Here is a 25,392-nt window from a genome sequence, read left to right as displayed (position 1 = left end):
ATTCATAGGGATCTATACGGCTGTGAACATGCCTAGAAATGAAACTACCTCATTCAAATACTACCTTGTGGCCCTGCTTAAGCAATACATGAAAGCTGAAATTAATCTGTAAACTGCCTGAAGTTTGAAGGAATACTTCCACACACAAATCCCCCAAAGTGTGGAAGATATTAAAGAAATCTTGTGACCAGTCATTGCTGACTCAAGTATATCCCCTAGGAAGTCAGGCTTAAGATAAAAACTTTAAAAATAAGAAAATAAAATAACTTTGTGGCAGGGAATGAAGGATCTATAGAATTCATCCAGGAAACTCACTGAACAAATGAGCGCCACCAACAAAGAAAAACCAACAAATCCTTGAAAGGAGATGGTTGATACCACAGTCATTATATTATCTAAGAAATCCACTTTCAACCAAAAATTATATGACATGCAAAGAAACAGGAAATTATGCCACAAACACATTTTTAAAAAAATAAAATAAAATAACAGAAAATGTACCCAAAGATATTGGACATAGTTGACAGAATCTATAAAGTTGGTATTATAAATATGTTGAAAGAACTAAAAGAAGCGAGGATTGAAGAATTAGGGGTAAATATGACAACTATGTCTCACTAAATAGAAAATGGAAATAAGGAGATAAAGATCATCTTAAAAATCAAATAGAAATTCTGGAAATGGAAATTGAAGAGAAAAATTCAGCAGAGGACTCAACAGATTTGAGTTGACAAAAGAATAAGCAAACTTGAATAGGATCAAACTTGAATACTAATTTCTGTATACAGGAAGTATATACAGCCTGAGTTATAGAAGAAAAAAAAAACTCAGAGACCTATGGACCCACCATCAAGCATACCAACATATGTATAAGGGGATTCATAAAAGGAAAAGAGAAAAATAAAGGGGCAAAATAAATATCTGAAGCAATAATGGCCAAAAGCACCTAAATTTGATGAAAAGCATTAATATGCACATCTAAGAAGCCCAGCAAATTCTAAGAAGAGATCCACGGGTAGTCAAACTGTCAAAAAACAAAGACAAAAGTTCTATTGATAGCAGCAAGAGAGATGCTACTTATCACATATATGAGAGCCTCAATAAGATCAACAGCTGACTTATCAACAAACACCATAGAGGCCAGAGGAGGAGGATATATGCTAAAGGGGGGGGGGGGGGGACTGTCAGTGAAGAATTCTATATGTGGCAAAACGATTCTTCAAAAATGAAGAAATTTAGACATTCCTAGATAAACAAAACAGACAATTCAGGGCCACCTGTGTGGCTCAGTCAGTTGAGTGTCCAACTTTTGTTTTCTGCTCAAGTCTTGATCCCACGATTGTGGGATCAAGCCCTGCATTGGGCTCTGTACTGAATGTGGAGCCTGCTTGAGATTCTCTCTCTCTCTCTCTCTCTCTCTCTCTCTCTCTCTCTCTCCCTCTTAATCTCTCTAAAATAAAGATTAAAAAAAAATTTTTTTTAAACAGACAATTCATCTCTACCAGGCCAGCCCTAAAAGAAATGCTAAAGGGAGCCCTTCAGGCTGAGCTTAGAGGACAACTAGACAGTAATTAAAATCCACACAATTAAGTAAAAACACCAGTAAGACTATAGATAAATAGAAAATATGGTAATGTCTCTTATTTCCTATCTGACTTAAAAGTGCATAAAGTAATCATGTAAATCTGTGTTGATGAGCTGGTTATGTATAAAAATATAACATATAATAAGAGCACAAAAGAAAGGGGAGGACAATAGCTATATTGGAGCAAAGTTGTTATATGCACTAGGAATTAAGTTAGTTAATATGCTAATTGTAATCTCTATGGCAACCATGAAGAAAATAATTCAAAAACTATAAAAGAAATAACTAGGGAATTAAAATAGTATGCTAAAATAATTTAACAAAGTAGTAGTGCCTTTAATTCAAAAGACATAAAACATGTACAAAACTAATAGTAAATGGGAGACATAAATCCTGCCTTATCAGCAATCAAACTAAGTGTAATTGGAATAAACACTCCTATCAAAAGGCAGAGATTGGTAGAATGGATAATATATGACTCAATTATGTGCCATCTACAAAAGACACTTTAGGTTCAAAGATACAAATAAGTTTGGGGAGGGGGGGTGCCTGTCTGGCTCAGTGACTCTCAATCTCAGGATTGTAAGCTTGAGCCCCACACTGAGTATACAGATTACTTTAAAAAATAATATCTTTTTTAAAAAAGATACAAATAACTTGAAAGTAAAAAGATGGGGGAAATTATGCCATGCAAAAAGTAACCAAAAGAGAGCTGGAGTGGCCATTCTAGTATCAGACTAAACTGGACTTTAAGACAAAAAATTGTTACTAGAGACAAAGAAGGACGTTTTATAATGACCATAAAAAGGGTAATCCATAAGGAAGCTATTAGAACTATAAAGACATAGGCACCTAACTACAGAGCACCCCAAATACATGAAGAATTGAGGACAGAAATTGATAATTCAAAATAAATTATTGGAGACTTTAATACTGCACTTTCAATAATGGATCAAATCAGGCATAAGATTGTTAAGGAGAGAGAAAATGACACTACAAACCAACAAAACCTAACAGAACTGTACAGAACACTCCACCCAACAACAGCAGAATATGCATTCTTCCCAAACACACATGGAACATTCTCCAAAATAGACTGACCATATGCTAGGTCATAAAACAAGCCTCAATAAATTTAAAAGAATTGAAATCATTCTAGGTATGTTCCCTAACTACAATGGGATGCTATTAGAAATCAATAATAATTTGAAAATTCACAAATATGTGGAAATTAAACAACAGACTCCTAAAAAACCAATAGGTCAAATAAATCACAAGGGAAACTAGAAAATACTTAGGTGCATGAAAACAAAAACACAACATACCAAAATATATAGGCTGCAGCTAAACCAGTTCGTAGAGGAAAATTTACTGATGTAAGTGCCTATATTAAGGAATAGGAAAAATCTGAAACTGATAACCACCTTAAGAAACTACCTGGGGCACCTGGGGTAGCTCAGTCTGTTACGCATCTGACTTTTGGTTTCAGCTCAGGGCATGACCTCACACAGTTCATGAGTTCGAGCCCCACATGAGGTTCCGTGCTGGTGGTGCAAAGCCTGCTTGGGGTTCTCTCTCTCTCTCTGCTCCTCCCCTGCTTGTGCGCTCGCTCGCTCTCTCTCTCTCTCTTAAAATAAATAAATAAACTGGAAGGAAGGAAGGAAGGAAGGAAGGAAGGAAGGAAGGAAGGAAGGAAGGAATTAGCCAAGGAAAAGGAAACTAAGCCCAAAGCAAGCAGAAGCCAAGAAATGAAAGAAAATAAGAAGGGAAGAAAAACATAAAGAAAACCAATTAAAAGATTTTTTTTAAGATTAACAAAATTTACAAACCATTAGCTAGACTGACAAAAAAAAAAGAGAAGACTCAAATTGCTAAAGTCCATAATGAAAGAGGATACTATTACCAACCTTAACAGAAAAGGAAGCTACATAAATAGCCAATAACACTTGAAAAGCAGCTCAGCATCATTAGGCATTAGGTAAATGCAAAAAAAGCCACAATGAGAAATACCACTTCACAACCACTGGGATGGCTATGATCAAAAAGACAGAGGAAGCATTAGCAAGGATGTGGAAAACTTGGAACCTTCATACATTATTGGTGGGAATACAGAATATAGAATGCTGTGGCCATTTTGGAAAACAAGTTGACACAAAGACTTGTATGTGAATGTTCACACAGCAGCATTATTCATAAAAAGACCACACATTGTATGATTGTATTTATATGAATCTCTAGAAGAGGCAAATCTATAGAGAAACTGATTAGTGATTACCCATAGCTGAAAGAGTAAAGGTTAGAAATAGGAGTAACTTCTAATGGGTATGGGATTTCTTTTTGGGTGATGAAAATGTTCTAAAATTTGTGGTTATAGTTCAACAACGTTTCTCATATACTGAAAAACACTACACATTTTAAGTTGGTGATGTTTATGGTATGTGAATTATATCTCAATAAACCTGCTTTCTTTGAAAAGTGAATTAATGTTAATAATTGAGACATTTCATTTCACATTTTTATCCTTAAAGAATTAAGTTCTGGCACCTAAATTGTTAACATTTTTATCATTTTAATGTTTGATAACAGCAATGTTTACAAAGATGCCTTTTTTTTTTTTTTTAATAAATGTAGCTGGACAACTCAGCCAGTCAGCACATTTAGCTCTCCAACTACCATACAATGTACTTGGTTTAGGTCGAAGTGCAAATTTTCTTGATCATCTTTATGTTGGCATTCCCCGTCCATCTGGAGAGAAGGTGAGTAAAAATTTATTTTGTTTACAATGAATCTGTGTTTTAACATTCACTATTTAGTATTTTAATTCAACAATTTGAATATTTGAATTCAAATACTTCAAACTTTTTTAATCTCTTTAAAGAGATGTAGAAAAATAGACATAATGACTTAAGAAAAAGAAATAGTGATCTATCTAAACTTGCCTTACATAGAACACGTCATAATTTGAAGATATAGTTTTCTAGCACCTCTCTCATAAACCTCATGACCTCCTATCCCTCTTTTCTCCTTTTTTTCTTCATCTTGAATATCTAACATAATATGTATTTTATTTTGTTTGTCATACTGCACCTCCACTCGAATTTTAGCTTCAAGCAGCATTTGTACATAGCACTTTGAACAATGCCTGCTACACTGTTGAATAAGTATTTGTTGAATTAATAAATCTGTGAGACAGAAATATAATCCTTCAAAAGATAAAAAAAAAAATGCCACCAGGGCACAGGAGCCCTATTTGGTGCTTGTTATATATCAATTTAGCTTACTCCATACACAGGATTTCAATTAATCAAGGAGTACTTAAGCTTTTTCCTTATTTATTTATAATAATTGGGGTTTTTTTGGTTTTTGGTTTTTTTTAATATGAAATTTATTGTCAAATTGGTTTCCATACAATAGCCAGTGCTCATCCCAACAGGTGCCCTCCAATGCCCATCACTCACTTTCCCCTCCCTTCCACCTCCCATCAACCATCAGTTGTTTCTATTTTTAAAAGTCTCTTATGGTTTGGCTCCCTACCTCTCTAACTTTTTTTTTCCCCTTCCCCTCCCCCATGGGTTTCTGTTAAGTTTCTCAGGATCCACATAAGAGTGAAACCATATGGTATCTGCTTTCTCTGTATGACTTATTTCACTTAACATAACACTTTCCAGTTGCATCCACATTGTACAAAAGGCCATATTTCATTCTTTCTTATTGCCAAAGAGTATTCCATTGCATATATAAACTAACATTTCTTTATGCATTAATCAGTTGATGGACATTTAGGCTCTTTCCATAATTTGGCTATTGCTGAAAGTGCTACTATAAACATTGGGGTACAAGTGCACCTCTGCATCAGCACTCCTGTATCCCTTGGATAAATCCCTAGCAGTGCTATTGCTGGGTCATAGGGTACATCTATTTTTAATTTTTTGAGGAACCTCCACACTTTTCCAGAGCAGCTGCACCAGTTTGCATTCCCACCAACAGTGCAAGAGGGTTCCCATTTCTCCACATCCTCACCAGCATCTATAGTCTCCTTATTTGTTCATTTATCCACTCTGACTGGCATGAGATGGTATCTGAGTGTGGTTTTGATTTGTATTTCCCTGATGAGGAGCGACATTGAGCATCTTTTCATGTGCCTGTTGGCCATCTGGATGTCTTCTTTAGAGAAGTGTCTATTCATGTCTTCTGCGCATTTCTTCACTGGATTATTTGTTTTTTGGATGAGGAGTTTGGTGAGTTCTTTATAGACTTTGGATACTAGCCCTTTGTCCGATATGTCATTTGCAAATATCTTTTCCCATTCCGTTGGTTGCCTTTTAGTTTTGTTGATTGTTTCCTTTGCGGTGCAAAAGCCTTTTATCTCATGAGGTCCCAATAGTTCATTTTTGCTTTTAATTCCCTTGCCTTTGGAGATGTGTCAAGTAAGAAATTGCTACGGCTGAGGTCAGAGAGGTTTTTTTCCTGCTTTCTCCTCTAGGGTTTTGATGGTTTCCTGTCTCACATTCAGTTCCTTCATCCATTTTGAGTTTATTTTTGTGAATGGTGTAAGAAAGTGGTCTAGTTTAATTCTACTGCATGTTGCTGTCCACTTCTCCCAGCACCATTTGTTAAAGAGACTGTCTTTTTTCCATTGGATACTCTTTCCTGCTTTGTCAAATATTACTTGGCCGTACTTTTGTGGGCCCAATTCTGGAGTCTCTATTCTATTCCATATGTCTATGTGTCTGTTTTGGTGCCAATACCATGCTGTCTTGATGATGACAGCTTTGTAGTAGAGGCTAAAGTCTGGGATTGAGATGCCTCCCTCTTTGGTCTTTTTCAATATTACTTTGGCTACTCAGGGTCTTTTGTGGTTCCATACAAATTTTAGGATTGCTTGTTCTAGCTTCGATAAGAATGCTGGTGCAATTTTGATTGGGATTGCATTGAATGTGTAGATTGCTTTGGGTAGTATTGACATTCAAACAATATTTATTCTTCTAATCCATGAGCATGGAATATTTTTCTATTTCATTGTATCTTCTTTGATTTCCTTCATAAGTTTTCTATAGTTTTCAGCATACAGATCTTTGTGATTCTTAGTTCAGTTGTAAGTGGGATCGGTTTCTTTGTCTTTCTGTTGCTTCGTTGTTAGTGTAAAGGAATGCAACTGATTTCTGTACATTAATTTTGTATCCTGCGACTTTGCTGAATTCATGTATCACTTCTAGCAGACTTTCGGTGGAGTCTGTTGGGTTTTCCATATATAATATCATGTCATCTGCAAAACGTGAAAGCTTGACTTCATCTTTGCCAATTTTGATGCCTTTGATTTCCTTTTGCTGATTGCTGATGCTAGCACTTCCAACACTATGTGAAACAACAGCGGTGAGAGTGGACATCCCTGTTGTGTTCCTGATCTCAGGGAGAAAACTCTCAGTTTTTCCCCATTGAGGATGATTTAAGCTGTGGGCTTTCATAAATGGCTTTATGATGTTTAAGTATGTTCCTTCTATCCCGACTTTCTCGAGGGTTTTTATTAAGAAAGGATGCTGAATTTTGTCGAATGCTTTTTTCCATCGATTGACAGGATCATATGGTTCTTATCTTTTCTTTTATTAATGTGATGTATCACATTGATTTGTGAATGTTGAACCAGCCCTGCATCCTGCATCCCAGGAATGAATCCCACTTGATCATGGTGAATAATTCTTTTTATATGCTGTTGAATTTGATTTGCTAGTATCTTATTGAGAATTTTTGCATCCATATTCATCAGGGATATTGGCCTGTAGTTCTCTTTTTTGCTGAGTCTCTGTCTGGTTTGGGAATCAAAGGAATGCTGGCTTCATGGAGTGAGTCTGGAAGTTTTCTTCCCTTTCCATTTTTTGGAACAGCTTGAGAAGGATAGGTATTATCTCTGCTTTAACTGTCTGTTAGAATTTCCCAGGGAAGCCATCTGGTCCTGGACTCTTCTTTGTTGGGAGAGTTTTGATAACTGATTCCATTTCTTCGCTGGTTATGGGTCTGTTCAAGTTTTCTATTTCTTCCTGTTTGAGTTTTGGAAGTGTGTGGGTGCTTAGGAATTTGTCCATTTCTTCCAGGTTGTCCAGTTTGTTGGCATATAATTTTTCATAGCATTCCCTGATAATTGCTTGTATTTCTGAGGGATTGGTTGTAATAATTCCATTTTCATTCGTGATTTTATCAATTTGGGTCATCTCCCTTTTTGAGAAGCCTGCCTAGAGGTTTATCAATTTTGTTTATTTTTTCAAAAAGCCAACTCTTGGTTTCCTTGATCTGCTCTACAGTTTTTTTAGATTCTATATTGTTTATTTCTGCTCTGATCTTTATTATTTCTCTTCTTCTGCTGGGTTTGGGGTGTCTTTGCTGTTCTGCTTCTATTTCCTTTAGGTGTGCTGTTAGATTTTGTATTTGGGATTTTTCTTGTTTCTTGAGATAGGCCTGGATTGCAATGTATTTTCCTCTCAGGACTGCCTTCACTGCATCCCAAAGCGTTTGGATTGTTGTATTTTCATTTTTGTTTGTTTTTAATTTCTTCTCTAATTGCCTGGTTGACCCATTCATTCTTTAGTAGGGTGTTCTTTAATCTCCATGCTTTTGGAGGTTTTCCAGACTTTTTCCTGTGGTTGATTTCAAATTTCATAGCATCGTGGTCTGAAAGTATACATGGTATGATCTCAATTCTTGTATACTTATGAAGGGCTGTTTTGTGACCCAGTATGTGATCTATCTTGGAGAATGTTCCATGTGCACTCAAGAAGAAAGTATATTCTGTTGCTTTGGGATGCAGAGTTCTAGATATATCTGTCAAGTCCATCTGATCCAATGTATCATTCAGGGCCATTGTTTCTTTATTGATCCTGTGTCTAGATGATCTATTCATTGCTGTAAGTGGGGTATTAAAGTCACCTGCAATTACCACATTGTTATCAATAAGGTTGCTCATGTTTGTGATTGTTTTACACATTTGGGGCCTCCTTATTCGGAGCATAGATGTACAATTGTTAGCTCTTCCTGATGGGTAGCCCCTGTGATTATTATAAAATGTCCTTCTTCATCTTTTGTTACAACTTTTAATTTAAAGTCTAGTTTGTCTGATATAAGTATGGCTACTCCAGCTTTCTTTTGACTTCCACTAGCATGATAGATAGTTCTCCATCCCCTCACTTTCAATCTGAAGGTGTCCTCAGGTCTAAAATGAATCTCTTATCGACAGCAAATAGATGGGTCTTGGTTTTTTTATCCATTCTGACACCCTATATCTTTTGGTTGGAGCATTCAGTCCATTTACATTCAGTTTTATTATGGAAAGATATGGGTTTAGAATCATTGTGATGTCTGTAGGTTTCATGCTTGTAGTGATGTCTCTGGTCCTTTGTGGTCCTTGCAATATTTCACTCACAGAATCCCCCTTAGGATCTCTTGTGGGGCTGGTTTAGTGGTGATGAATTCCTTCAGTTTTTGTTTGTTTGGGGAAATCTTTATCTCTCCTTCTATTCTGAATGACAGGCTTGCTGGATAAAGGATTCTTGGCTGCTTTTTTTTTTTTTTTCTGTTCATCATATTGAAAATTTCCTGCCATTCCTTTCTGGTCTGCCAAGTTTCAGTAGATAGGTCTGCTACTACTATTATGTGTCTACCTTCGTAAGTTAGAGCCTGTTTATCCCTAGCTGCTTTCAGAATTTTCTCTTTATCCTTGTATTTTGCCAGTTTCACTCTGATATGTCGTGCAGATGATCAATTCAAGTTACGTCTGAAGGGGGTTCTCTGTGCCTCTTGGATTTCAATGCCTTTTTCCTTCCCCAGATTAGAGAAGGTCTCAGCTATGATTTATTCAAGTACACCTTCAGCCCCTTTTTCTCCTTCCTCCTTCTGGAATTCCCATGATATGGATATTGTTCCATTTCATTGCATCACTTAGTTCTCTAATTCTCCCCTCATACTCCTGGATTTTTTTATCTCTCTTTTTCTCAGCTTCCTCTTTTTCCATAATTTTATCTTCTAATTCACCTATTCTCTCCTCTGCCTCTTCAATCCGTGCTATGGCTGCCTCCATTTATTTTTCACCTCATTTATAGCATTTTTTAATTCATCTCTGTTGCAATAGATTCTCTGATGACCTCTGTGCTTTCTTCAAGGCCACTGATTAATTTTATGACCATTATTATAAATTCTTATTCCATTATATTGTTTAAATCGGTTTTGATTATCATTAGCTGTCGCTACTTCCTGGAGCTTCTTTTGAGGAGAGTTCTTCCGTTTTGTTATTTTGGGTAGTCCCTGTGGTAACTCCAAACTGTAGGCCACTTCTTGTGCTATCAGGAGTAACTTGTGTGGTGGGCGAGGCCGCAGTCAGACTCGATGTCTGTCCCCAGCCCACCGCTGGGGCCACAGTCATACTGGTGTGTACCTTATCTTCCCTTCTTCCAAGGGCAGGACTCACTGTGGAGTGGTGTGTCCCCTGTCTGGGCTACTTGCACACTGCCAGGCTTGTGCTGCTGCTTCAATGGGATATGGCCAAGGGCATATTAGCCGGGGTGGATCTGCAAGGTGCACAGGGGTGGGAGGGGCAGGCTTAGCTAGGTTTGCCATGGGTGGTCCCCTGTGGGAGAAACCCTGCAGCACGGGGAGGGAGGCAGGCCCCTCAGAGGCGTGGATCCACAGAAGAACAGCGTTGGGCATTTGCACGGTGCAAGGAAGTTTGGTGAGGGGAACTGGTTCCCTTTGGAATTTCAGCTGGGAGATGAGAGAGGGAAATGGCACTTCCCAGCGCCTTTGTTCTCCTGCCAAGCTGAGCTCTGTGTTCTGGGGCTCAACAACTCTCCCTCCCAGTGTCCTCTCGCCCTCCCCGCTCTCTGAGAGCAGAGCTGTTGACTTTTAACATTCCAGATGGTAAGTCCCACTGGCTGTCAGAACTCATAGGGTCCGGCCCCTCTGCTTTTGTAAGCCAGACTTCGGGGGCTCTGCCTTGCCAGGTGGGCTGCCCCTCCACCGCCCCAGCTCCCTCCTACCAGTCCGTGTAGCACGCACTGCCTCTCTGCCCTAACCCTCCTCCATGGGCCTCTTGTCTATGCTTGGCTCTGGAGAGTCCGTTCGACTAGTCTTCTGGCAGTTTTCTGGGTTATTTAGGCAGATGTGGGTGGAATCGAAGTGATCAGCAGGACGAGGTGAGCCCAGTGTCCTCCTATGCCGCCACCTTCGATTTAAATAATTGTTTTTAAAGTATACTAAATGTTAAATGTTCTTAACATTCTTTTTCCAGTCTATACGAAAACAAGAGTGGACTGCAATCATTCCAAATTCCCAGCTAATTGTCATTCCATATCCTCACAATGTTCCTCGAAGGTAATGCCCTTGCTTGAACTGATTTTGGTAAAAATACTGTCAATTCAGAATCATAGAAACAGTTACATCTTTTAAAAACTCTGTCTCTATTCCTGCTGTGTTCCCATGAGTGTCATCATTTAATTTGCTTACAGCAAACCTTAAATGACTAAACATTCCTACACAAAAGGTCCCTGACTTTTTTTTATGGAAAACAAATTAATCCCTATTAGAAAAACAGCAGGTTAACTAATTAGGGATTTATACATATTCTGATTAAATAAACTGATCTTCAGTTCACTAGCTATAAATTCTAAAATTTCAGAGTGCTGAATTTTTCATAAGCATTGATCTTTTTAACAAATGCTTAGAGAAGTGGTATATATCCCACAGTGGTTAGCCACACGTTTTGGAGTCAAACAGACCTAAGCTAGAAACTAAGACCCACTGCTGATGGTCAATTTCTGCATTTGTGAAGTGGGAAGTAGAACACCTACCTTAAAAAGATGAAGATGAAATATGTTTAAGACAGTGCCCAGCATAGAGTAAATTTTCAGTGAAAGGTAGATGTTTTTTATCTTTAGCAGAATATATTCCTCCTGTAATAATAGCATTTAAATCTAATTCCTTATCTTTGTTCATTTTTCTTTAAAATACTAGATTCATTCCATCATTTTTAAAAAGTAGGTAATGAAAGTATTCACTAACACTTGTTTCATTAGAAAGAATACAAGTTGTCCTTAAAGTTAGTCTGATATCAGTTATGGAAAATAACCAAAGAGGAAGGGTGTAATTTATCTATGAATATGTAACCAGCAGGGTGCTGTTTTGTTACATTTCTTCTCAAAATCCAGGCTGTATTGTTCTTTATTAAATTTTTCAATGGAATATATTCAATGGTTTGCTAGAACCAGCTCATGCCATCTCATGAGCTGATGGTATGCGTCTTTTTCCCACCCTGTTCAGTGAGGTAACATTAAAATCAGCTATGATGGGAGTATTTACAACATGAAAATTGGCAACTGCCAATAAGGTCTTTTTTCCCCAACCCAGAGAGCCACTTTACCAGCTCACTACAGGATATATTTTATGGTAGATTTAAGGGCTTTAGAAGCAAACTACTTAAGAAAACAACTTTATCACAACATTAGGCATGAAATAAGATAACATCAGTAGAGGGGCACTTGGCTAGCTCCGTCAGTGGACCACATGACTGGATTTTGGGGTTGTGGGTCAAGCCCCATGTTGGGTGTAGAGATTACTTAAAATAAAATCTTTTTTAAAAGAGAGAACATCTCTAGAAACAGTTATAGTCTGAGTTCAGATATTTTTTAATGAGTCTATATTATGTGTTTGTTACTTTTTTATACATGAAACTTATAACAAAACTAAAAAATCTGCACTATGCATAGGAAACTATATAAATTATGGTACTTCTATATGGTCTAATATCGTGACACAGAACAATCTCTTAAAATAGAGTGGTAAGCAAAAGACAATAAAAGGGAAATGCATTTAGAGTATGTACAATAAGCAACCATTTGTGATTTGAAGAAGATGTTTGTGCATATATGTCTATGTATGTATAGAATATCTCTGGAAGGATATGCAGGAAATTGGTAAGAACTGATTGCTTCTGAGTAAGAAACTAAACATTGGCCTTTTGTCCATATTTTTTCTTACCAAGATTTTTTTCTTACGTCTTTTCATTTTTTTGTTGTTTATTTTAAAAGAACTACCAAAAAAATCTCATGAAAGAACTTTTTTTTTTTTTAAGTATGAAGTAAGGTACTGAGAATAACTAACCTCAACTAACAGTATTCATTTTCTTGGTTTTCTTACTTTTGAATTTTGGAAAATTCTGTTACAGTTTTCTTTTATAATCTCAACATTTTTCATGTTTCTCTTGCTCTTTATGAAGAAATGTTCTTTTCAAATTTATGTACATAATAAAAACGTAATTGATTTTAGTTTGAGGTGTATTTTGAGATTTATTGACTAGAGGCTAACTTACAGATCAATAAATTTTAATTATCCCAAAATAAGTCAATTACTACTTGCTATTCATCGGAATGATCTTACTTTTATTAAACTTTTAAAATAAAAATAGGCTAAATATATTTTTTAAAAATCCATGTATATGCTTCCTATAAGAGACTCCCCTCAGATGTAAAGTCACACATACTGAAAGTCAAAGGAAGGAAAAAAGATGTTTCATGCAAATGGAAACAAAAAGAAGCTGGGTAGCTATATATATATACATATATATGATATATATATGTATATATGTACATATATATGTGTATATATGTATATATGTACATATATATGTGTGTATATATGTATATATGTACATATATATGTGTGTATATATACATATATGATATATACATATATATATCAGACAAAATATTTTAAAACAAAGACTTTAATAAAAGACAAAGAAGGGCATTACATAATAACACAAGAGTCAAAAAAAACCCAGAGGATATAATAATTGTAAATATTTACGCACCCAGCATAGGAGCACCTAAATATATAAAGCAACCATTAACAGACCTAAAGGGAGAAATTGACAGTAATACAATAATAGTAGGTGACTTTAAAATGAAAATATATCCATCATCTATTTTCAGGGAGAATAAAATTCTTTGTATATAACCACCTGCAGTGTTGGTGATATAGAGCTTAAGCTTTTCAAGGTTTGCAAGTGCCATATTACGTAGTAGGGAAAGAGCTAGTTCTATTTATGCTAAAGTCTGTATATTGTCATTAACACTGAGGGACTAAAAGTGATTTTGTAAGAAGTCTCAATGTCATTGTGGTAATGTAAACCCTCCAACATGGCTCAGAAATGGTAGAAGTGTTTTTACACAAGCCATCTATACCCACTTAGTTATATGGCTGTTTTAGTTGGCCATAGTACATATGTGAACAAGGATCAGAAAATAAGGTGACATGATATCAAAATTATGTAGTCTTGAAGTTCAAGTTTGCAAATTCAGCAAGTAAATCAAGACATAAAAACAATCTCTAAGATTGTCCTAAGTACCCTTAATAAGTTCACTTAAGAATAATTCTCACAGGATCAAAGAAAAATAATGAAGCATCTCATCAAAAATTCTATTCTGTTTCAGTTCTCTGAGTGAAATCTGAACTCTGTAGGATCATTAGTATTCTTAGCCCTATCTAAATTTAAGTGCTGTTGTTTTATTTATAGTGAATGGATAGTTGGGAGAATGAATTAATTGATGAATCAACTGTTTCATTAATTAATAGCTATTTGCTTTTGGGTCTCAGTAGAATTTTGTGATTTTTCATTTAAATGTGTAATTTTAATGATTCTGTTTTATCTACAGCTGGAGTGCCAAGCTGTACCTTACACCAAGTAACATCGTCCTACTTACTGCTATAGCTCTCATCGGTGTCTGTGTTTTCATCTTGGCAATAATTGGCATTTTACATTGGCAGGAAAAGGTTTGTTCATTTAAATGAAACATTAACTTCTGTTAACTTAGAATAGTAATACATTGCTCTCTAAAAACATTATATTTTAAACTTTTTTCTTTTTTTTTTTTTTTAATTTTTTTTTTTCCAACGTTTATTTATTTTTGGGACAGAGAGAGACAGAGCATGAACGGGGGAGGGGCAGAGAGAGAGGGAGACACAGAATTGGAAACAGGCTCCAGGCTCTGAGCCATCAGCCCAGAGCCTGACGCGGGGCTCGAACTCCCGGACCGCGAGATCGTGACCTGGCTGAAGTCGGACACTTAACCGACTGCGCCACCCAGGCGCCCCTAAACTTTTTTCAAGTAACTAAGATTTTCTGATTTTTCACATTCTGTCCATAATGTCATCTTACTGATAATTTCTTTCATCCTCTCAACTTACAAATGTCTCTTAACAATTCATACAAATCACAGAAAATTATTTTAAAACTTCAATGCTGTATAATAGTAATAAAATGATCACCCAAAAATTACCAGAAATATAGAAAAACTTAATTAGAAACAATTTCATAAAGTCCTGAAAAATAATTTTTTTAACAAGCCTATGTTTATGATCTACTTAGAGCCATGAACCCTTTTTTCCAGGAATAACAGCTATCTCTATACAAAGAATTGAAACACAGACAAGTTAAATGATTTTCTCAAGGTTTGGGTGGGAAGTAACAACTAAAGTGATAAACATCTTTTCTATTTGTAAAGTATTCTTTGCACTAAACATATTTCTATTCTTTAGTATAACTCCTAAATAATTAAAAACAACACTCCAAAAACAGTTTTTCTTTATACAGTGTTTATGAGGAGGAAAGAAGAGGCTATCACATAAATTTACTAGCAGTTGAGATATAAATTGAAAAACCAATTTCTATGAAAATGTGAATATGAATTAAATACATGTGTTAATAGGAATATATATTAAAGTATATAACTAGCAGGTTCCAACAATGTTCCCCAAAAAAGTCTTCTTTGTGTCATACAACTGTTTTCTTTTTTTTGTAACTACTCTCTTTGGATTGTCATGCCCATTATAATTATTTTTTATTAACTAAATTTACCATGTGTTTTAGCTGTTTTAACTTATGAAAAAGAGAAAAATTTAACTGTTCTGATAAATTTTCATAGGTTTGTCTCTCCCCAAAAATTACTCCTTTCCATCAAAAATCGTAACAGAAACTTACATATTCAGTTAATTTTAAGATTGCAACTTAAGAAGTAAAATAAAGGGCGATCCTACATATTTTTTTTTTCCAGAAGTATCAGAACACAGTCTGAAGTATTAAATAGCTCTAGACCTATAAAGGAAGGGAAATTAATTTCATTAATTCCTCAGATCATCTGATTACAGGATAAACATTGTGGACTTATAATAATAATGATTCAGTGACTGAAAATTGAAGTTTTAAATACAGATGTGGATTTAACCATATATACTCCACTCTGGTACAGTGGTTCTTCTACCTTTCTGACCACTTCTCTTTCACCTATGCTGGGTGCTCCCTTCTACCATTTCCTAACCATAGTGTCTGCCTTAGGGTGTCTTCTTTGTACAGTTTTCCTGCCAATTTTATCCAAAGGCATAACTTCACACTATTACTTCAAATACCCCTAACACTCATCTCTCCCTAAAGGTCTCTTCCCCCATTTCTAGCCGTCTCCATGACATCTCTACCTAGATCACTTACAAGCACCATAAAACCAGTATTGTAGGGGCACCTGGGTGGTTCAGTTGGTTAAGCCCTTTGACTCTGGATTTCAACTCAGGTCATGATCTCACAGTTTGTGGGATCAAGCCCCAGTGGAGGGCTCTGCGCTGGATGTGGAGTCTGCTTAGGATTCTCTCTCCCTCTCTCTCTCTGGCCCTTCTCTGTGTGTACACTTTCTCTGTCTCAAAAGAAATAAACTTAAAAAACAAACAATATTGTAAAGCTTTGTCTGTCTTCTTTCCTACTTAAGTATAAAATTTGATCAGTTGCCCCACTGATTCTGATTCCATAGCAATCCCTGCAGCTGACCCCACATCTGCATTCTTACTCCCAGGGGCTTTAGGTTCAGCTCCTTGTTAGGTCCTGCCTGGTCTCCCGGAGTTCATTCTTTCCCTTTCCACTTCATTGATTGCACTGCTGCCATATTATTCATCATCAAGTTTAGCCTTAATCATGTCACTCCTCTGTTCAAAAATCTCTGCCTAAAATCTGTAAACTCCTTAACCTATCATTCTTAGAACTTCCATAGGACTCCACCATATACCTTTCCAACCTTATTTGTTACCAGTTGCTTTCAAGTATTCCATGCTTCTGCCCCACTTGGCATGATTATACCTATTTCATGCCCAGTTTGGAATGAATGCCCCTCCCCCTCATTTCCATGACTACTATCTTTTCAAAGCTTTCCCTTTCCTCACTCCAACCTAGAAGTAATCTCTCTCCCAGAATATTAGTGACATTTTTCACTTTTTTTTCCTGAAATACAGTTAATTCAATATGGCTTGCTTTTTTCTCTCTAGGCTTTAAGTTCCTTGAGAACAAGATACAAAACTGAGGATTTTTCTAATCCCTCAAAATACCAAGCACAGTACTTTGCTGGGAGTGGAAGGTCAATGAATATATGCTAAATCAATAGGTTAATGCAAAAATAATTAATGTACTTTGCTTAGATTTGCTTATAGTGTTAAGAATGGGAAAAATAGTTGGGGTGCCTGGGTGGTTCAGTTGGTTAAGCTTCCAACTCTTGGCTTTGGCTCAGGTCATGATCTCACAGTTGATGAGTTCAAGCCCCACATCAGGCTCCGCACTGATAGTGTAGAGCCTGTTTGGGATTCCCTCTCTTTCCCTTTCTCTGCCCCTACCCCGCTGGCACTGTCTCTGTCTCTCTCAAAATAAATAAACTTTATTAAAAAATAAAATAAGAAAGAATGGGAAAAATAGTTAATTCCATCCTTGTAGAACTAAATGTTTACTACTACTTTCAAATAAATAATAAATGATAACCAACTCAGTATTTAAGGAAAAGGAACATTTCTTGTTGGGTTTTTTTGTTTCTTTTTTAATTTTTGTTTGTTTGTTTTGTTTTGTTTTCTTGAGTTTATTATCCCTTTAAAAGAAAATCTATCTTCCCTCTGGACAGTACTTTGTTTTTTTTAATTGTATTTTTTACTTTTTAAAATTTACATCCAAATTAGTTAACATATAGTGCAACAATGATTTCAGGAGTAGTATCCTTAGTGCTCCTTACCCATTTAGCCCATTCTTGTTGGTTTTTCAATTCAGTTAGTGGGTTCTTAATTATAAAATAGCTACTGTAAACTACAAAAATTTCATAACATTATTACATAATAAAATCACATCGTTTACCTACTACTGGCTTAGAGGTTTAAGATTTTTTTAATTAACATTTCAGAAATGGCTTTTATTGACATTTTCCTATCATTTATAACCTAGTCTAAAATTCTTTTTCAGAAAGCAGATGATAGAGAAAAACGACAAGAAGCCCATCGGTTTCATTTTGATGCTATGTGACTTGCCTTTAATATTATGGAATGGAACAGCTATTCACTTGATTAATTGAAATACTAAATTTGGCTGATAGAAGAAAATAGGGGATTTTGAATATTATTTATAAATGATGTATCCTTTGGTAATTATTGAAAAGTATTCAAATAAATATGGTCTGAATGTGTCACAAGGTCTTTTTTTAAAGCACTTTGTATACAAAGATTTGGGTTATTTAAATGTGCTGTATGTTTTTGTTCCTTTGTGGAATGTGTTGCATGTACTCAGGTGTTTATGTATTTATAATCTTATTAGAATAATGATGATGGAAAAAGACATGTATAAATAAAAAATAAATGAGCAGGGATTTTTGTGTTCCACTTGAATGGGTCTTGCTTTTTCTTCTAACTGCAAATTATACTTTTGTGAATGTATCACAGATAAAGTTATTTCACCTTCGCCACAGTGGGCCAGGAATCACTCACTGAGGGCACACAGGGTAGTGATTGGGTACTCTGGCTTTGGAATTGCAGTCCAACAGGCTTGCCTTAAATTTCCAGTTTCACCAGTCACAAGGTGATTGAATTTGGCTAATTGCTTAATCTGTGAGCCTCAGTTTTCTTGTTTACAAATGGGGCTAAGAATACTACTTACTTGAGTTTGTAAACATCAAATGGGATGATGTATGTGAAGTGCTTAGCTTGGTGCCTAGCACAGAGTTAGTGCTCAATTAAGTGGTAGTTGTCATTGTTACTATTTTTAGATTTGCTTTTTACAGACTTCTACAACTAATTATCAAAATATATAGACTCAATAGAATTTTATTTTCAGGCATGAAGAAATCATATTCTTTGGAAAGCCTAAATTCTTAGGGTGGTTGACATCTTATATAACAATTTATTACTTGCTCGTATTAACTACAAATGATAGTACCCTCCAAGAATTAACGTGCACTAAAAATTTTCTTTTGAACACTGATCCTAATCATGTGATAATGAAGAGTATTTGATTTCTTGAAAGTAAAATGCTGTAGATAGCATCTGAGAATGCAAATCTTCAACCACATTTTTATTCTCAAAAGCATTCTCTAATTTACACTCACACTTCAATGCAAATTTTTGTGAACTTCACCTCACCAAAAAGTTACCCTAAGATTTAAACCTAAGACTGGGAAAAGTTTATATGTCAGTGCTAATGATTGTCTAATGTGCAAGTGGACATATGATGCCTATAAAACACAAAAACTTACCCCCCAAAATTTAATTTTGTTCTTTGTGTTATTTTTTTCTTTACAATTCACTGGGAATGGCATGTGTATAAGTGGTTTACTTTGTGTATCTATGCATGTTAATATGTCTCCTTAATAAATACTGTGTATTGAAACAAAGTATTTTGGTGAATTTGTAAATATTTTGTAAGTAATTATAAAGTCTAAATCACCTTCTGGACCATGAGACAGAGGAAAATTGATTCACCCATTGCCTCCTTGTGAGTTCATGCAAGATAAGAATCCCCTGACTACAGTACTCAGTTAAATTCACTAAACAGTTATCAACAGCAATACTGTGCCAGGCACTATTCCACGCTGTCCCTAAAGACTGTTAGGCTGAGTATCTATAAATTGATACAGCATGAGGTTTAAAACTCACTTGGGAGTCAGGATATATGGAGGAGTAGTGTTATAAGCAAACCAAATGTTAAAAAGAAAAAAAGAAGAGAAAGGAATACTTCACAATTCCTTTAATAAGGTCAACATTTCCCTAACACTAAAACCAAGTACATTACAAGAAAATAAAACTACAGGCCAATATAGATGCAAAACTCAACAGAACATTAGTTAATTGCATCCAGAAATATGTAGACAGATAACATGTAATAATCAAATGGGTTTCCTCCAGAATGCAAAACTAATTTCACTATTTGAGGTTAAAAAAAAAAAAAAAAAAGCAGTATAACTCACCATACTAATAAATCAGAAAAACCATCTTTTATCCTCTCAATAGACACAGAAGGAAAATTTAACAAATTTAACATCATTCCTGATTAAAAAAAAAAAATCTAGGCAAACTATGAATAGAACTTCCTTCACCTTAAGGGGCATTTTTTTTTTTAATCTGCAGCTAATGATGTTTTTTAAATCTGAGCTAATCTGCTCACATACTTAATGGTGAGAAACCAAATGCTTTCTCCCAATGACTAGGAACAAGGCAAGGATGTCCTCTCCCACTGATAGCTTTCCACATAGTCCTGGAAATTAATAATCCAAGAAAATGAAACAAAAGGCATACAGATTGAAAAGGAAGAAATAAAACTGTCCCTATTAGACGACATGAGTGCCTAGAAAATTCCCAAGAATCTATACACGCACACAACCTCCTAGAACTAAGTGAATTCAGCAAATTCGTGGTCAACACAATCATTTTTAAGTTTATTTATCTTTGAGAGAGAGAGAGAGTGTGTGTGTAAGTGGAGGGAGGGCAGAGAGAGAGAGGTAGACAATCTGAAGCAGCCTCCAGGCTCTGAGCTGTCAGCACAGAGCCCAATGCGGGGCTTGAACCCATGAACCATGAGATCATGACCTGAGCTGAAGTCAGACGCTTAAATGACTGAGCCACCTAGGTGCCCCAACACAATCATTTCTATATAAACACAATGAAACTCTTATGTGGAACTATTAACAAAGCATGCATGGGATCTGTATGCAGAAAACTATAAAATGCTGATGAAAGAAATCAAGGAAGACTTGAATGTAAAGACTGTGTTCATGGGTTGGAAGATTCAATCAAGCAAAGATGTAACACTCCCCAAAGTGATCTATAGATTTAATCCTTATCAAAATCCCAGCAGTTGTTGTTGTTTTTGTAGAAATAGACAAGATTATTGTAAAATTTATATAAAAGAGTAAAGGAACTAAAGTAGCTTAAAATAATTTTGAAAAAGAAGGCAAAGTTGGAGGAATCAAACTATCTGATTTTAATACTTACAATAAGTCTTAGAATAAAGTTATAGAAATCAAGATAGGGTGGTATTGACAAATAAATAGAAGAGCAATGGAACAAAGTAGAGGGTCCAGAAAGAAACCCACACAAATATAGCCATTTGATCTTTGACAAAAGTGTAAAAGTGATTAGGTGGAAGACAGTCTTTTCAACAGATAGTGCTTGAATAATTGGTCAGATATATGCAAAGAGAAAAAAGGGACCTTGACCTAAACTTTCATACCTTATATGATAAATAACAAAAATACCTCATATGATAATATGATCATAAACTTAAGTGTAAAGCATAAAAATATAAGACTGTTAGAAGAAAACATAGAAGAATATCTTCATGAACTGGGGTTAGGCAAAGTGTTGTTAAAAATGACACCAAAAGTATGATCCATAAAAGAAAATATTGACAAATTTGACTTCATCTAAATTAAAAACATTTTCTTTGCCAAACACTTTCAAGAGTATGAATAGACAAGCTGCATATGGGAAGAAAATATTTACGAATCATATATCCGAAAATGGGCTAGTATCCAGAATGTATAGTAAACTCTCAAAAGTCAACAATAAATTAAAATATATACAATTTAAAAGTGGGCAAGACACATTACTAAAAAAGATATGCAAATGGCAACTAATCAGATGAAATGATTTCCCACATTAGCTGTTAGGTAAAAGAATATTAAGAATCATGAAAAGATACCATTACACACCTATTATAACAGCTAAAACAAAAAATACTGACAATTCCAAGTGCTGACATGGATGAGGAACAACTGGAACAAACTGGAATTCTCACATATTCCTGGTAGGAATATAAAAGAATAAAGCGACTCTGGAGAACACTTTGGTAGTTTCTAAAATCAAACACATTTTTATATATGCATTGAATATATAATTTATATCAGATACAAAATAGATTTTAAAACAGGTAACATTTATAAGAGCATCAAATAAAGTCAACTATACAGGAATCAATAACACAAGTTGCATCACATCTCAGTGGGGTTTATAAAACTTTCTTGAAGAAAATTAAAGAAATCTTCAATAAATGTACATCTGTACCATATTTGTGGACAGGATGACAAAGTATTGTAAAGATGTCAAATCATCTCCAACTCCACTCAATATCCCAACAGATTTTTGTTGTTGTTGTTGCTGCTAAACTTGATAAGCTGTTTATAAAATGCATATGGCAATACAAAGGGCCAAGAATAGCCAAGACTATCTCGAAAAAGAACAAGAACTTACTCTATCAGATATCAAAACTTAATATAAAGTTATAATGATTAATACGGTGTAGTATTAGCAAAGAGACCGGTGGATTCAAGACCTAAATGTGAAATGCAAGTTTATAAGCTTTTAGTATTTTTAACATACATAAATAAGTTCATGATCCTGGGGTAGGGATGGGTTTCTTATTCAAGTCACTCAGAATACTATAAAGTAAAATTTTATATGTATAGAGCATATTAAAATTAATATCTTCCATTCACCACAGACACTATTAAAAGGGGAAGAAAAGCCATAAAATTAAAGAAAATATTTCAACACATATAAGTGATTAGTATCCAAAATAAAGAAATTCTACAAAATGATTTTAAAAGCCCAGTAAAAAAATTGGGCAAAAGTTTTGAACAGGTCATTCACCAAAAAAAGAAATCCAAGTAGCCAATAAACATATAAAAAGGTGTTCAAATTAAGGGAATGCAAATTAAGCAAACAAACAAAGCATCAGAAACAGGAACAAATTGGTGGCTGCCACAGAAGAGGGAGTGAGGGGATGGGCAAAATAGGTAAAGGGGATTAAGAGGTACAAACTTCCAGTTCCACAATAACTGTTATGGGATGAAATGTACATCAGAGAGAGTAAGGTCCATAAGATTATAATAATGGTGACAGATGGTATCTACATTTATCATGGTGAACATTTTGTAACGTATACAATGATCAAATCACTATGTTGTACATCTTAAACTAATATTGTATGTCAGCTATACTTCAATTTAAAAAAAGGAGAGGGGCAACTGAGTGGCTCTGTCAGTTAGGCGTCCGACTTTGGCTCAGGTCATGATCTCACGATTCGTGAGTTCGAGCCCCACATCCGGCTCTGTGCTGACCGCTTGGAGCCTAGAGCCTGCTTCAGATTCTGTGTCTCCCTCTCTCTCTGCCCCTCCCCCACTCACACTCTGTTCCTCTCTCTCTCTCTCTCTCTCTCTCTCTCTCTCTCTCTCAAAAATAAAACGTTTAAAAAAATTTTTTAAAGGAGAAAAATAGTTATGTTCCATGAGAAAAAAAAAAGGAAGGAAATGATGAAGAATAGTAATAAACTCTGGGGAAATAAGAGAAGATTATAATCAGGCACAAGCACATGGGGAGCTTCAGGGTATAAGTGAAGCTTTATTTCTTGATCTAGGTTGTGTTTACATGGCACTTAGCTTTATAATTAACAAACATACATGTTTGTTTCAGACAGTTCTCTGAATAAGTATTATATTTCACAATTTTTTTTTCCTTTTCAAATTTTTATTTAAATTCTAGTTAGTTAACATACATTGCAATATTGGTTTCAGGAGTAGAATTCAGTGATTCATCACTTACATACAATACCCAGTGCTCATCACAAGTGCCCTCCTTAGTATCCATCACCCATCTAGCTCATCTCCCACCTACCTCTCTTTGTCAATCCTGTTTGTTCTTTTTTTAATGTTTATTTTGGAGAGAGAGAGGGAAAGCATGAGCAGGGGAGGGGCAGAAAGAGGGGGGACAGAGGATCTGAAGCAGGCTCCATGCTGATAGCAGTGAGCCCAACATGGGGCTCAAACTCATGAACAAACCCCCAGATCATTACCTGAGCTGAAGTAGGATGCTTAACCGACTGAGCTACCCAGGTGCCCCTGTTCTCTGTCTTTAAGAGACAGAGAACTGTCTTTCTCTCTCTTCTTTCACCCACACCCCCTTTCCCATATGTTCATCTGTTTTGTTTCTTAAATTCCACATATGAGTGAAATCATAGGGTATTCGTCTTTCTCTGACTGGCTTATTTCACTTAGCATAACACACTCTAGCTCCATCCACGTTGTTGCAAATGGCAAGATTTCATTCTTTTTAATGGCTGAGTAATATTTACTGCATATACACTATATATACTATTATATATATACATATATATATATAGTACATCTTCTTTATGCATTCATCAGTCAATGGACATTTAGGTTGTTTCCATAGTTCGCTATTGTTGATAATGCTGCTATAAACATCAGGGTTCATGTACCCCTTTGAATCTGTATTTTTGTATCCTTTGGGTAAATATCTAATAGTGCAGTTGCTGGATTGTAGGGTAGTTCTATTTTTAACTTCTTGAGAAACCTCCATACTGTCTTCCAAGTAGCTGCACCAGTTTGCATTCCCACTACCAGTGCAAGAGTGTTCCCCTTTCTCCCCATCCTCGCCATCACCTGTTGTTTCTTGTGTTAATTTTAACCATTTTGACAGGTGTGAGTTGGTATCTCATCGTGGTTTTGATTTGTATTTTCCTGATGATGAGCAATGTTGAGCATCTTTCCATGTGTCTATTAGCCATTTGGATGTCTTCTTTGGAATAATGTCCATTCATGTCTTCTGCCCATTTCTTAACTGGATTATTTGGTTTTGGGGTGTTGAGTTTAGGTTCTTTATAAATTTTGGATACTAACCCTTTATCAGATATGTCATTTTATTTCACAACTTTTAAGATACTCTTACAAAAGTTTCCCAAAGATCCTTTTGTAGATCACATATCTATAAATATAAGTTTCATTATAAATCTTATGTATTTTATAGCATAAAAAATAGTTTTGAGATTTTTGTTAATAAAAAAATAATTTAGATACTTCCTTACAAGAATTAAAATTGAAGAACACCAATATATAGTTGAATATATACACATTCTAATCACATTAGCATTAATAGCATAGGATATAAAGCAGCACAAATATTATTCAGTCCTTAAGCTGAACATATAGGAAAGTTCTATTATCTATCAAACATTACCAAATAACTATATAAAGAATTTTACAGTTTAATTATGGTTTCATGTTGTACAAATAATCCAGCATTCATTTCAGCTTGTTATAAACAGATTTAAGCATAAGGTAAATAGATACTCCAAAATGGGATTTTGGCTTTTAAGAAAATGATACCATATATGTTAGCAATGTTATTCTAAGGACTATCATTAGGAACTTTTTTAGTTTTTCACAATCAAATGAAAGTAAATGGTTGATCAGAAATTCTCCTGATAAAGTTGAAATACTTTTGTACTGGTGGTAGGCAGTATTTCTCAAAAACTTCCTTGCTTTGGAATTACAAAAGTAGAAATTTGGAAACAAGTGTAGTGTAGGTGACAGTGTTACTGAAAGAACTGGTTTTGACTCCCTGGAAGCAGCTCTTCTTCAAAATTGGTAACAAAGGAATAATTTTGGTTCATGAAGGTATAAGTATATGGA

At 35.3% G+C, this 25,392-nt stretch overlaps 1 protein-coding gene across 3 annotated transcripts in view; it reads left to right on the top strand.

Moving 5' to 3' along the window:
* ITFG1 (integrin alpha FG-GAP repeat containing 1) overlaps positions 1-18,011 on the top strand; it is a 347,900-nt gene extending 329,889 nt beyond the window's left edge. For 2 of the 3 annotated variants that reach the window (XM_043600818.1, XM_043600819.1), the window contains 4 exons: positions 4,217-4,341; positions 10,857-10,939; positions 14,278-14,395; positions 17,880-18,011. In XM_043600818.1, coding sequence (XP_043456753.1) covers positions 4,217-4,341; positions 10,857-10,939; positions 14,278-14,395; positions 17,880-17,939 — 386 coding nt within the window. In that variant the 3' untranslated portion in view covers positions 17,940-18,011. Of the gene's footprint in view, positions 1-4,216; positions 4,342-10,856; positions 10,940-14,277; positions 14,396-17,879 lie in introns of those variants that run through there. The other variant, XM_043600820.1, reaches the window with a different exon arrangement.
* The last annotated feature ends 7,381 nt before the right edge of the window (positions 18,012-25,392 follow it).

This window comes from Prionailurus bengalensis, chromosome E2, assembly GCF_016509475.1.
Source record: "Prionailurus bengalensis isolate Pbe53 chromosome E2, Fcat_Pben_1.1_paternal_pri, whole genome shotgun sequence".
Taxonomy (NCBI): Eukaryota; Metazoa; Chordata; class Mammalia; order Carnivora; family Felidae; genus Prionailurus; species Prionailurus bengalensis.
Note: the sequence above shows the minus strand (reverse complement) of the source record. Positions and strands in the feature narration are given on the sequence as shown.